We start from the raw sequence: 13,912 nt of genomic DNA on the forward strand, positions 1-13,912 counted from the left end.
ACCAGCTTGAACATCTGGAAGTTCACGGTTCACGTACTGCTGAAGTCTGGCTTGGAGAATTTTGAGTATTACTTTACCAGCGTGTGAGATGAGTGCAATTGTGCGGTAGTTTGAGCATTCTTTGGCATTGCCTTTCTTTGGGATTAGAATGAAAACTGACCTTTTCCAGTCCTGTGGCCACTGCTGAGTCTTCCAAATTTGCTGGCGTACTGAGTGTAGCACTTTCACAGCATCATGTTTTAGGATTTGAAATAGCTCAACTGTAATTCTATCACCTCCACTAGCTTTGTTCATAGTGATGCTTTCTAAGGCCCACTTGACTTCAATTTAAGCTCTTAACATTATATAATGAGAAACAACCAGACAAGCCACCATCTATAGTACGTTCTTGCCAAAATGTGAAACATGAACCTGACTAGCCCTCTACACCTGTAGTTTTTAGTGAATCAGACGGCAGAGAACTATATTTAACTATGCCATGAGTATGCAAGCAATAAAATTCAGAATGTGAGAAAAGTCCACAGGAAAAATAATCCAGTTGTTTTAATGAATAAATTTTAAGGGGAAGGGACTTCCCTGGTGGTCCAGTGGTGAGGGCTCTGTGCTTCCACTGTAGGGGGCATGGGTTCAATCTCTACTTGGGGAATTAAGATCGCACAAGCCATGCAGCATGGCCAAATAAAAAAGAAAAACATATATCAAGAGGGAAAAGATATGTCAGACCTAGAAGACAAGCAACAAATTACAATTTATGTATCTTACTTTGATCTTAAAGAAGGTTTTTAAAAATCATGTGGTTTCTTTTTTAAGTGCATTAATTGGGAATTAAGGAACTATTTTTTAGATATAATAATAGCAATGTGGTTATTATTACAATTTTTTTAAGAATCCTTAACACTTAGCAGTATACACTGAATTATCTATAAACCAAATTTGAGATTTGCTTCAAAATACTTCAGCTGGGGAGGAAGATGAAGAGGAGGATGGGGCAGAAATGAAACAAGATTGGCTATGCAGAAACAAATGGTTAAAGCTAAATGATGAATACATGAGGATTCATTTATATATGTTTGAAATTCTCTATTCTAAAAAAAATTCCTGAATAGAAAAATACAGAAAACAATATTTGGCATTTGAATAGCTATCAAAAATAAGGTTACTACAACTCTATGGGAAAATTTTCCTTCTGGGACTCTTTGGAGGAACTGTCAGTAAGCTTTGGTCTCAAAGCAAACAAGGGAGCCCACGCGGGAAGACAGCAAGTTCTCTTACAGAAGCTCCCTTCTGAGATCCCAACTGGCTGAAAACCCAGTGTATGCTCAGAGAATCTGCCATTTAATTCAGGTAAACAGAAGGCCACTGATGAGCAACTCCAAGCCCAAGCTGGCCCCATGCCCCCTACACACCTCTTAGAAAAGACCAAACTCGGGTCAGGTCAGCCCCTATGTCCTACAGACTAGAAGCCAGAGGCCGAGGGAAGCCTGTCATTGGGTTTGGACTCCAGGTGGCTATGAGCCTCGCCTGGATTGTCTGAGGCGTGGGGCAGAAAAGAGCTGACTCTGCATCTGGACTCAACGATGCTGGGAGACAGCAGTCCAGCATCTCAGAAAGTGGACGTCTCACAGTACTCACAGCCTCACCGGGACAACTGAAGGGCCAGGAGGTCTTCTGCTGAGTCAAATGTAAACACCACGGTTACCTGCCAAATGAGTGATAAAATAATGTGTTTCAAATCAGAGTGAGTAATGCAACTCTCTGTATTAAAGTTATTACCATTTATCAATATCCCATTTACAATGGAAAATGGGGGGAAAAACACCCCAGTGAAAGAAGATAGTATTAAGAGGCACCATGAGACAAATCACATCTTGCAAACACAGGACACAGTCCAGAGACAACTAACTTACAGTCCCATCAGAAGACTAACTCACTCAGCAGCGGCATCCAAAGGCACTGCAGCATGGTCTGGGCTAGTTAGGCAGTTTCCAGAAAGTCCAAGAAAAAGGAAACCCTTTAACGATGGCAAAATAATATGAGAGCTTAAACACAGTTACAGATAATGCATCTTCTCACTTTTAAAAAAATGTATTTAATTCCTAAAAACATCTTTGTTTTTCCTAAATTAGCATTCATATAAAAACAGCCAGCTACCGTCTCATCATCTCCAGGTGGCCTGAGGTTCCCAAGTGCCTCTTAGATGACAAGGATCAAGATGCACTGAGGACAGAGATGATTCGGAAACAAGAGGTAGGTGGTGGCGAATGCACTGCAGGGCCAGAGCTGACAGGATGGAGGCACAGGCTCGGGTCCAGAGGGTATCTGGGAGTATCCACAGGTTCCACCTCGGGTGATTCTGAAGATCAAACACATTCACTAACACGTAAGCTCCCCAAGGACAGGGACTCCCCCCATTTTATTTACTAACCTACTTCAAGCACCCAGAAGAGTCTCTGGCACACTGTCAGGCCTCAATAAATATTTGTGGAATGAGTCAAGTGAGAAAACAGGGAAGTGCATTTTATATGCTGTAAAGTGCCATCAAATGTATTAATACCAGTTCATCTTTCAGACTCATTAGAACTTCATTCCAAACTGGATTAAAAAGAAAAATACTCTCATGTTCAGACAGTGACCAAAAGCAAAATATTAATTTCCTAACAGATGTGTAGACAGCTGTTTTTGTTCAAGGAACAATGGAATGGGAGAAACTACTAATGAGAGTAGGTCACAGAGAAGGGGCCACAGAGAGAGTAAAATAAAGGCAGATGCCTAAGCGACCCAGCTGGGGAGGGAAAGATCAGGAACTGGGCAGATGGAGCAGAGAACTTCCTCTCACTCAGCACTCACCAGGAATGTAACTCAGGGCGCTCTGCTTTATTAACAAGTCTGCTTCCAGAGCCTGATCCCACACCCTGGGGCAATGAGGTCTCAGCTGCGGTCTCAGCTGTCTGGTCATTGGGGCAATAAGTGTTCAGTAAATATTTGTTAAATGGAAGAGAACTGGGGGGAGAGAGGGAATCAGAGTCTGAGCTAATGATCTTGCAGGGACACAGCCCTCAGGAAAATGAGGTTCAAGCTGCTGACAGGTGAGAAGATTTCACTACAAGGACCAGATTTGCTCAGGAGATGGACATGAACATCCATGGAAGGAGAAAAACCTCAACCTGAACTGAAACTTGAACCATCAATTCCTGGAAAGAAGGTTAAGAAGTGCTAGCACCAGTTGGGTGAGACATGGCACCTCAACTAAAGCAGGCCTCTCCCTTATCCAGCGTCTGAAATGAGGGGAAAGAAAAGGGGTCAAAGCACCTCTCCACACCCAACACTCCTGACACCTGCAGCCGTTCAGGAAGTAACAGTGAGTACTTCCTCCCATGAGGTCTCCATCCACTGGTGGTCCCGGAAGGTCCCATGAGCCAAACAGGGGCATCCACGCCAGGCGCCCTCACTGTCCCGGGGGCTCCTGGCGGTGCTGCGTCTTCTGGTGCCGATTGAGGATGGAGCGCTGGTTGAAGCTGCGGCCGCAGGCCGGGCAGCGGTACGGCTTCTCCCCAGTGTGGATCCTCTGGTGCCGGACCAGCCGCTCCCCCTTGCTGAAGCGCTTCCCGCACACCTGGCAGCCATAGGGCTTCTCGCCGGTGTGGGTCCGCCGGTGCACCGCCAGGTTGGCGTTCCTGCTGAAGCGCTTGCCACACTCGCAGGTGTATGGCTTCTCGCCGGTGTGTGTCCGGCGGTGCACCTGTAGGTGCTGCCGACGGCTGAAGCTCCTCCAGCAGTCCGCGCACTGGAAGGGCTTCTCACCTGTGTGGCTGCGCTGGTGGACCGCGAGGTGGTGGCGCTGACTGAAGGTCTTCCAGCACTCACTGCACACGTGCGGCCGCCGGCCCAGGTGCGTCCGCTGGTGCTTCAGCAGGTACTCACGGAGAGCAAAGCCCTTGCCGCACTCCCCACAGCTGTACGACTTCTCCTCCTCATGCGTCCGCTGGTGTCGGACCAGGTTGGAGCTCCGACTGAAGCCTTTCCCACACTCAGGGCACTGGAAAGGCTTCCAGAAGGAGCTGTGGGTCTGGAGGTCATCGGGCAGGGGGGCAACGCTGTGCTGGGGTGGGAGCAACCCAGGCGCGTTTCCTAGCGAGTTCCCGGCCTCCTGCTCGCATGGTCTTCCCAACTCCGAGCCCTGGAGAGAGGCCTCCCCACACCGCTCTGCCCGCCCGCAAGCGAGCTGCCCCTTGGGGTCTGCCAGCTGGGTCTTTGCCTCTTTGTCCTTGCTCCCCAGGCCTACAGGACAAAGGAGATACAGACAGACGCTGAAGAGGATCTCAGACTAGAAGGGAAACTTCTCGTCAGAACTTGGCTTCTAACGTGTCCCATTAACAACTACCAATGACCTTTGTGCCTTTCACTTGCTCTGACTTTAAAGCCAGACATTCCTTTACTTCTTTCCACCTGTTATGGACTGAATGTTTGGGTTCCCTCCAAAATTCACAGGCTGAAGCTCTCAGCCCCCTGGGGCTGCTGTTAGGAGATGGGGCCTTTGGACCCTAATTAGGTGAGGGTCTGGGGGTGGAGCCCCCAGGATGGGATCATGTCCCAGAAGAGGAGAAGCCAGGGCTGGCTCTCTGTGCACTGGGGTCATGTGACCGGGAGCCCTCATGATGGATTAACAGCCTTATAAAAAAGGAGGAAGAGACATGAGATCTCTCTCTCCCTCCCTCTGCCACATGAGGACCTGGCAAGAAGGCAACTACCCGTGAACCAGGAAGAGAGGCCCTCGCCAGACAATAAATGTGCCAGCAACTGGATCCGGGACTTCCCAGCCTCCAGAATTGGGAGATATTAAGTGTCTGTTGTTAAAGCCACCCACTCGGAGGTATTTTGTGACCGCAGCCCAAGCTCAGACCATCTCCCTGCCTTCTCATGGAACCAACTGCTAAATTACAATGCCCTCCCTCTTAATTTCCTACTAAGTCACCCTGTGCTTTCCCTCAAAATCTGACTCAATGCCATCTTCTAAGGAACACACCTTGACTTCTCCCCCGCTGTGGGTCTCATCAGCACATGCATTCAATTAGCACTGTTTATTCCACACTTACTTACACATGACCTTGTTGCACATGCATTCAATTAGCACTGTTTATTCCACACTTACTTACACATGACCTTGTTGCACATGCAACAAGAAGTCAAGATGTTCAGCTTCCCCAGGATCACAGAGCTGTTCCAGCAATGTTTCCACATCCTCCCTCAGCTCACAGTCCCTGCTCACACTGTGCCTTCCACCTCACCCTGGTTTATTACCCTGGGTCTCTGCGAGCCTGGCACAGGGACTGACTCAGGGGAGATGCTTCAGGACTGCTGATGGGCCAGTGAACACAGCTGTCTGTACCGAGCCACCTCGACATCAGCACATTTATTAGGAATGAAATGCCCTTCCACAGGTCCTTCCTTTGTTCCCTCTTTTACTCTCTCTAAATTGGTTACATAAGATCAAAAAGGGGAAGAGAAGAGAGCAGAGAGATACTAGGGAGCAAAGAAGCCAAGAAAAGAGGGAAATGACAAGTCACACTTAAATGGGAAAGTCCTTTCAGGCAAGGCCATTAAAAGAAAAAAGGAAAAAGGACACTTAATGCCTCCTGATGTGATAAAACACGGAGGAGACAGCCAGCATTTCTGATGTCTTACCTGGAGGTGAGACCCCGCAGTCCTGGGGTTCCACATACTCCCCAAAGCAGTCTATCTGGGCTGGAGTTACGTGCCTCCACTCCTCCTCAGGGAAAGCCAGGGCCATGTCTTTAAATGGGCCCAATCCCTGAAACAGCACAGGAGATGGCTAAGGATAAAGAAATAATCCCAAGGCAGGAGCAGCTGAAGAGCAGACACACAGGGAGCCACACTCCATGGGAGAACAGAGCGAGAAGATCACTTCTCCCCAAAGAAGAACACTTGTGGCAGGAGGAGAGAATCTAACTTAGTTGAAAAAAAAATGCTGATGTCTTTCTTCCTCTCCTCTAAATATCCTTGGAAAACAGAAGCAGGAAACAGCACAGGAACCAGGGTCCCAGACGGCTCCAAAATGGGACTGGAAGTGCCTCCCTCTCGACAGTTTAATGACAGAGAAGTGATGGACTTGTCTGAGGCACTGTATTGAGTCTTTGCTGCAGCCACTTTGCTGGTACCCAATAACCACAGCCTCCAATTTCCACTACTCAGTCACCTCCACTACACCCTCATATTGGAAGGAGATGGGGGCTGCTATTTATTCCCTCAGAGATAAGCAAACACTTGGGCAGGCCCCGTCTCCAGAACAGCGCCACGTTAAAATGAATGTGCTGCTGCCATGCCACGGTAAAGAACACTTGTGGCAGGAGGAGAGAGTCTAAATTGGAAAAAAAAAATGCTGATGTCTTTCTTCCTCTCCTCTAAATGTCCTTGGACAACAGAAGCAGGAAACAGCACAGGCACCAAACCTTGCCCAAATACTGCTTTAATGAGATCAAACTTGAATCACTTCTTTTTTTTCTGCCAAATGATAACTTTCCTTCTACAAGGAACTCTTCACTGTAAGACTTGATGTCCCTTTCAGAAAGCTGTCACACTGGAAACCCCCCACCTCCCTGGGAACACTGGGCATGCCATGGGAGAGACTCACACCGTGCCAGGACTGCCCACCTGTGCTCCAGGGACCCTCATCTGTGGCAGGCTGAGAAGTGCTAACAAGGCCAAAACTCCTGGTGCAGCCTTTGGAGGGGCCAGAGATACCATTTCACTTGGCACTGCTGGGGACCCCCACCTCTGAGTCAGCAACACTCCTGCTGACTCAAGGGGGAGGAAGGGATCCACAGGAAGAGCAGCCACAGACCGATCCATAAAAGCTATCCACAGAGGGCTACTCATCTCTTGGCCGCCCACCACAGCCTAGACCATGCCTGTGGGGTTTCCACCAATAATGGCTTCCTCCTCACAACTGGGCTTCCCTTGTGGCTGAGAGGTAAAGAATCTGCCTGCCAATGCAGGAGACGTGGGTTTGATCCCTGGGTTGGGAAGATCTCCTGGAGGAGGGTGTGGAAACCCACTCCAGTATTCAGTATTCTTATCTGGAAGATTCCATGGACAGAGGAGCCTGGTGAGGTACAATTCACGGGACTGCAAGAGTCGGACATGACTGAGTGACTGAATAACACCATAATTACAAGACTAATACTGAGTTGACTGAGAAAAAATAAAAAAGAAATCAAAGAGTAATACAAATGAGTGAACTGAGCCTCATGTCTAGACCCTAAGGCAAAAGGCTCAATCCAAATTAATAACTGATGATAGTCAAGTGGAGAAAACGAAGCTGTCACATCCATCAGGACGAGAAAGGAAGAATCACTCAACTCTGTGCACAGTGCTCTGCTGTGCGGAGAACTCTTGAGGAAGGTACGCCTCATTCAAAGCAACCTCGTGATCCCTGAAGAGCAGGCACAGCTCACCTGGGATCCAGCCGTCAGGAAGCTGGCTGCCACCTCCTGGTCTCTGGTGCTCACTGCAGGGAGGCCAGCACCAGCCTGAAGGACTGGCAGAGCTGAGCAGGAAAGGAAAAGAGAAGGATTAGCATTGTCCTGCAGCAGCTCAGCCACAGGCTCTGCTGCCTGACACACAGAACCCCGGGAACCAGAAGGAGACTCCAGACAGGCCGGGCATGGGTGTACCCCACTCTGTTTTCAGCTGGGAAGAAGGGCCCAACCCACTACACATGGCCCTTCAGAATGGTTCATGCTCCCAAGTCACAGGCTCACAATAATCCCCTTTGAGATTCTGCAACACAGTAAAGTCACCTGTTACTTTCAGGAATTTGGTTTATCCACCCACTTAAAAAAAAAAATCCTTACATGTCAGCTACATATGCCCTGGCGCTCTCCATATTAAAAATGTGAGGGGAAGGAGAAGAAATTATAAGACAGCATGATCCCAGATAGCAGAAATTGAGAGCTAGAGCTATAGGAAACAACTTCACTGCATCTGTTTCCTACTGAAGTCAAGGAGGAAGTCAGGGAAACTCAAAACTGTGCCCACAGGTGCCCTGGTTTGTCAGCTGAGGGGTCTATAAAGGAAAGGGGAACACGGGGTACAAAGCAGTTTTCTGCGCCCTATCTTCTTACTGCTTGCATCTTACCCTGCTCCTGGAAGGCCTGCGTCCCCTCTCCAGGGTCCTGGCTGAGCTGCTCCTCAGCGCCTCGGTCAAGGCCTTGGACGCCTTCCCCGTGGGGCATCCCCCACTCGGGCTTGACCTCCACAGGCCCCAGGTGGACACTTGGTTCCCAGGGGTCTCTGCAAAGTGCTGTCTCCTCCCGCTGTCCCTGTACGTGGCACGGAACCTAAGAAGAGTCCCCAATACCTGTTAGAACGAGGCCTGCGTAAGGCTGTCATGAAAGCCATTCCAGCTGCTGGGGGACAGACAAGCTGGCTCAGCTCTTCCCAAGCACAGCAGTGAAAAGGTGAAAAAGAAGCTAAACTGCCTTCATCAGGCTCTTGAGATCAGATAGTTATCTGTATCCATGCCATTTGACAAGAGTCCTTTCAGCTCACCTCAATACTGACTAACAGTCCTCAGTTAAAGACGCTGAAAACAAAAAATACAAGGCCTAGACTGTGCAGTGAATTAGTGAGGGAAAAAATTGTTCTACAAATAGCAAGGAAAACCAAAACCCACAAAAACAGGCCCTTCTTGGTCCACTTTTAAGCTCCTACTAAAGACAAAACAAAACAACTCTCTTAGACAACACAAGACGTCAGGGTGACTGCTGTGGGGGAGGGGAGGATAAACTGAAAGAAGGTGGTTACCTGCAAGCGTAACAGTAACGTTCGGTCCTGCCCTTTCTTTCCTAGACAGCCAGCAGGAAACTACCAGAGAGGGACAGAGACATGACCAGAGTCCCAGGGAAGCCTCTGAGGTGCAAAGTCACTCATTATGTGATCACTTGAGCCAACGTCCCAGACGTAGAAACGGCACTGCTACAGATAGCGCTCCTGAGAAAAACTGTTCACCAAGTAGAATTCCCTGCAAGCCTACATACGTCTCCGACCAAAGAGGAAGGAGACCCCCGGCCTTTGAAATCCATCATAACTGCCTTCCATTTTTTTCATTTTTTGGCCATGCCACACAGCATGTGGGATCTTAGTTTCCTAACCAGGGACTGAATCCAGTGCCCCCTGCATTAGAAGCCAGTCTTAACCACTGGACCACTTAACCACTGGGAGGTCCACCACTGCCTTCTTGGACCCAAGGCTCACAAAAGAAATATGGCCAAGTCCCTGCCCTGATGACCAGAAAAGACGCTACCGGCCCTTCCACTGGCCCTGCGTCTTCCCTGGAAATGGCTTTCCTTGCTGAAAACTCCTCTACCCTCCAAAAAGTACTTCTAGTGGCCCGGAAGCAGAGAAAGGAGACTCTGCATGCATGTCACCCACTCCCACTGCTCCATCAAACCTCTCGATTCTTTACCGCTTCCCTTTCACATCAACAAAGCAAGACCCAGAGCCGCCTTCTCACCCACCGCCTTGGCTTCCAGGGCTCTCTGCGTGAAGTCTTCCACCATGGCCACTAGGGCCTTGCCGCTCTCGGGGCCATGCTCCCAAATCCAGGCGTAGAACTCCCGTGGCAGGATGGTCAGGAACTGCTCCAGCACTAGCAGCTCCAGGATCTGCTCCTTGGTATGCAGCTCGGGCCGCAGCCACTGGCGACAGAGCTCCTGGAGCTCCCTGAGGGCTTCCTGGGGCCCAGCTGCCTCCTGGTAGCGGAACTGCCGAAACCGCAGGCGAAAAGTCTCCGGGCTGGGGTCCTCCCTTGTCCTGCCCCAAGGCAGCTCTTTCTCTAGTTTTACCACAGGGCCACCCATTTGCTGCTGAGGCTCTTCTGCCATCCCTGGACGCTCTATAAGCATCTTCACACCCCCTTCCAGAAGACTGAAGGTCTGTAGGGAAGACCAGACAGACAACAGGACAGCATAAATAAGACTCCAGGAAGCTCGGGGCATCCCAGCTCCGCCTCTATATCAGTAAACATTCCACTGGAAAACAGGATAACGAGACACTTTCAAAAGACTAGACATATATCCTGAGTCATGTCAATTCAACTCAGTATTTGCTAACCACTTATGTGTGAAGGGTAAATAGAAAATATACACGAGTCAGCTTACACCGACAAGTAGCTTAGAATTTCATGGAGAGGATAATACTATAATCATTAAATGGAGATGTATTATGACTAGGTCAGTCATCAGGGCCCACTCTTCCAAAATCAAAAAATATATACATTAAACATGTATCTATGACTGGCCCACAGAAGCTAGAAACACAAGAGGGAACAAGACAGACAAAGAGCTTACCCTTTGAAACTCACAAACTGGTGCAGCAAATGGAAAAAAAAGCCAACAAATATATTTAAATTATAAATGAGAATTAGTTCTAAAAAGGAAATAAGGAGGGTGTTAATGGGGACAATCAACTTGGAGAAGGCTTTTCTAAAGAAATAACACTTAAGATGAGACCAACAAATGAATGAGAATGAGCCAGTCATTCAAAGAACTTTCCAGGCAAAAGCCTGGGGGCTAGACATTACAGGCAGTCTGCAAACAAACCAAAGTGCAATGTGGCTTCAGTAGAGTGAGAGAGGGACAGAACACAGGGGAAGGAGGAAAACAGATTATCCAGGGCCTGGGCATGCAGTAAGAACTATGGACTTCACTCTTATTCCTTATTTTAGTGGGGAGATATATGCAAAGTGTCAGCAGAGTATAGATATGAAGGGTCAAGAAGGAAAGCTACACTTACCGTAGTCCAAGCAGGAGAGAGACTTAGATCAGGGAGGTGGCAAAGAAGCAGACAGTTAAGGCATTTTGCAGGTAAAACCAATAGCCTTGTTGGTGGCTAGACTGTGACAGATTGCTCAGCCTAAAGAAAACAACAGAATGATATACATACCATTACTATAACTGATCAAAAGAATTCCAACTTATGCTTTACCATTTAGAAAGTATGTGAGCACACACTCTCATTTAATACAGACAACCATCCTAGTGAGTGTACTGAAGAAACTGAATATGTAAGAGGTTGGATGATTGAGGTCAGCCTACCAAAACACAAAAGTGTATATAAGAAACATGGGAAGCCAAAAAAAAAGGAAAGTTTACACAAGTTCAAGTACTCATGAGAAAGAAGAGACCTGTAGACTTGGGGTAGGGGAAAGGGGGGAGAATCGCCTTACATGTAGCAGAGAATAAGCGAATGGCAGTAGGCATTAATATTATCCAAGCATCTGCTTAATATTCTATTGAGTGTTTGTGTATCTATCCTTCTCAAATGTATTTACATTTTCACTCTGTTTTCTCTGCTGCATCAATTGAGATTTCTCTTTCCTGACTTTCTAGCTACTGAATTTGTTCACCCCATGATTGCATTTACCGCATTATAGTGCGAATGCTTATACGTGTGTCTCCATCTACAAGATTCCCTTTGGTAAGGAAATGTCCTCATCCTGGGGAATTCCCTAGCGGTCCAGCGGTTAGGACTCTGAGCTTCCACTGTAGGAGGCACGGGTTCTATCCGTACCTGGGAACTAAGATGCCGTATTGACCGGCCGAGGGGTAGGGGGGAAAGCCCTCACTCACTCATCTTTTGCTTCTAGCACTTGACAAATAGAAGGCGCCACTTTTTATTCTTTCACTGAGCTTCTCGTTCTAAAATGACCACTTTTCACTCTTCAGAGTGTTCTGCTTCGGTTCAAGATATCCGGGTTCTGGAGACCTCCCCCGTTAAGCCAACCGTGGCCGGGCGCGACCAACCTCGCTCCTACCTGAGCCGAGCGCCGTGCGGCGCCCCCGGGATCCCGACCCGCAAGGCCTCGGTGCTGCGGGAGGCAGCTCCGGGGAGACGCGCCGCCCTCAGCGTCAGCCTCGCCGCCACCGCCAACGCCCGCAGCAGCCCCACAGCACGGAACCCGGGCCCCAGCCACCTCGGCCCCGCCACTCAAACTCGCCTGCCCTCACAGCCCCACACCTGAGGTAGGCTCGCCCCAGCCCGCGGCGAGCCGGAAGTGGGCGACGGACGCGGTCAGACAGGTACGCTAAGGGAGGGCCCCTTCCGTTTCCTCTCTAGGACTCTTGGAGGCCGGTGCGTCTCGTTGATTCCCCCTTCCCTGGGGACCGTTCGGGAGCGCGCGCCGGACCACCAGAGGCTCCACCCACCCGCCTCCGTTCAGGCTCACCGACGCGGGGCCCTTAGCGCCTGCGTGGCTTTGCATCTGCGCTCCATTATGGGAAGGACGCTTCTCCAGACGCACCGCGAGATAAAGTGCCTCCCTCATGGCACTTTAGACTAGAGCCCAGTCGGTCAACACATGTTTACTGCATCCTCCGGTGCTTTGTGCGGGGCTTAGGGTCAGAAGGTGACGGAGGGAAGCACCCGGGCATTGTGGGTACGCATAAGAGGCTTCTACCCTGGGGCTAGTCAGGGAAGGTTTCCTGGAGGAGCCGGCACCTGAGCTCAGATTTGCTTCAGTTCAGATCATTTCACTTCAGTCGCTCAGTCGTGTCCAACTCTGCGACCCCATAAACAGCAGCACGCCAGGCCTCCCTATCCATCACCAACTCCCGGAGTTTACCCAGACTCATGTCCACTGAGTCGGTGATGCCATCCAACCATCTCATCCTCTGTCGTCCCCTTCTCCTCCTGCCCTCAATCTTTCCCAGCATCAGGGTCTTTTCCAATGAGTCAGCTCTTCGCATCAGGCGGCCAAAGTATTGGAGTTTCAGCTTATACATCAGTCCTTCCAGTGAACACAAAGGACTGATCTCCTTTAGGATAGACTGGCTGGATCTCCTTGCAGTCCAAGGGACTCTCAAGAGTCTTCTCCAACACCACAGTTCAAAAGCATCAATTCTTCAGCGCTCAGCTTTCTTTATAGTCCAACTCTCACATCCATACATGACTACTGGAAAAACCATAGCCTTGACTAGACAGACCTTTATTGGCAAAGTAATGTCTCTGCTTTTTAATATGCTGTCTAGGTTGGTCATAACTTTCCTTCCAAGGAATAAGCTTTTTTAAATTTCATGGCTGCAATCACCATCTGCAGTGATTTTGGAGCCCCAAAAAATAAAATCAGCCACTGTTTCCACTGTTTCCCCATCTATTTGCTATGAAGTGATGGGACAAGATGCCATGATCTTAGTTTTCTGAATGTTGAGCTTTAAGCCAAACTTTCACTCTCCTCTTTCACTTTCACCAAGAGGCTCTTTAGCTCTTCTTCACTTTCTGCCATAAGGGTGGTATCATCTGCATATCTGAGGTTATTGATATTTCTCCCGGCAATCTTGATTCCAGCTTGTGCTTCTTCCAGCCCAGCGTTTCTCATGATGTACTCTGCATATAAGTTAAATAAGCATGATAACAATAAACAGCCTTGACGTACTTCTTTTCCTATTTGGAATCAGTCTGTTGTTCCATGTCCAGTACTAACTGTTGCTTCCTGACCTGCACACAAGTTTCTGAGATTTCCTGGGTGGACCCAAAAGTGAGGTCAGGTGACCCCAACACAAGGAGCATGATGAGGAACCCAGCGAGTGGTGGGTGTTGGTGGCTTCCCCAAACCCTCACAACCACTACAGCAGGTGGCTGAGCCAAGTACTTAGAGTGATGGATGACCTGGAGGCAATGAGAAGCCAGTGAAAGTGTTAGTTGCTCAGTCCTGTCGGACTTTTTGTGATCCCATGGACTGTAGCCCTCCAGGCTCCTCTGTCCATGGAGTTCTCCAGGCAAGAATACTGGAATGTGTTGCCATTTCCTCCTCCTAGGGATAGTCCTGACCCAGGGATGGATTCTTTACCATCAGCACCATCTAGGAAGGCCAAAGCATGTGTTCTCCCCAGCCATA

General features: G+C 49.0%; 1 protein-coding gene across 4 annotated transcripts; it reads right to left on the reverse strand.

The window, feature by feature from the left end:
• Positions 520 to 12,199, reverse strand: ZSCAN25 (zinc finger and SCAN domain containing 25). 4 transcript variants are annotated; one of them, XR_001917196.1, is made up of 8 exons: positions 11,834 to 12,026; positions 10,813 to 10,932; positions 9,537 to 9,953; positions 8,156 to 8,357; positions 7,473 to 7,564; positions 5,683 to 5,809; positions 2,152 to 4,278; positions 520 to 2,011 (listed from the first exon to the last, which is right to left on the reverse strand). XR_001917196.1 is itself a non-coding variant. In XM_018039883.1 (7 exons), exons 3-7 carry the CDS (start codon positions 9,921 to 9,923, stop codon positions 3,446 to 3,448), a joined length of 1,641 nt encoding a protein of 546 aa, XP_017895372.1. In that variant the 5' UTR covers positions 9,924 to 9,953; positions 10,813 to 10,932; positions 12,037 to 12,199; the 3' UTR covers positions 520 to 3,445. The 4 variants fall into 4 exon arrangements, 3 of the variants coding, with proteins under 3 accessions (XP_017895372.1, XP_005698146.2, XP_017895373.1); XM_018039883.1 differs by lacking the exon at positions 11,834 to 12,026 and adding an exon at positions 12,037 to 12,199 and having other exon boundaries at positions 520 to 4,278; XM_005698089.3 differs by having other exon boundaries at positions 520 to 4,278.

The sequence above is a fragment of the Capra hircus genome, chromosome 25, assembly GCF_001704415.2.
Source record: "Capra hircus breed San Clemente chromosome 25, ASM170441v1, whole genome shotgun sequence".
Taxonomy (NCBI): Eukaryota; Metazoa; Chordata; class Mammalia; order Artiodactyla; family Bovidae; genus Capra; species Capra hircus.

Excerpts from the sequence above, each read along its gene's own strand:
- ZSCAN25 (XM_018039883.1), bottom strand. The coding sequence starts at position 9,923 with ATGCTTATAGAGCGTCCAGGGATGGCAGAAGAGCCTCAGCAGCAAATG. Across the intron at positions 8,358-9,536 it reads GAGCCCTGGAAGCCAAGGCG|GTTCCGTGCCACGTACAGGG; the intron begins GTGGGTGAGAAG and ends GACTCTTCTTAG. Across the intron at positions 5,810-7,472 it reads TCCTGACGGCTGGATCCCAG|GGATTGGGCCCATTTAAAGA; the intron begins GTGAGCTGTGCC and ends GTGCTGTTTCAG.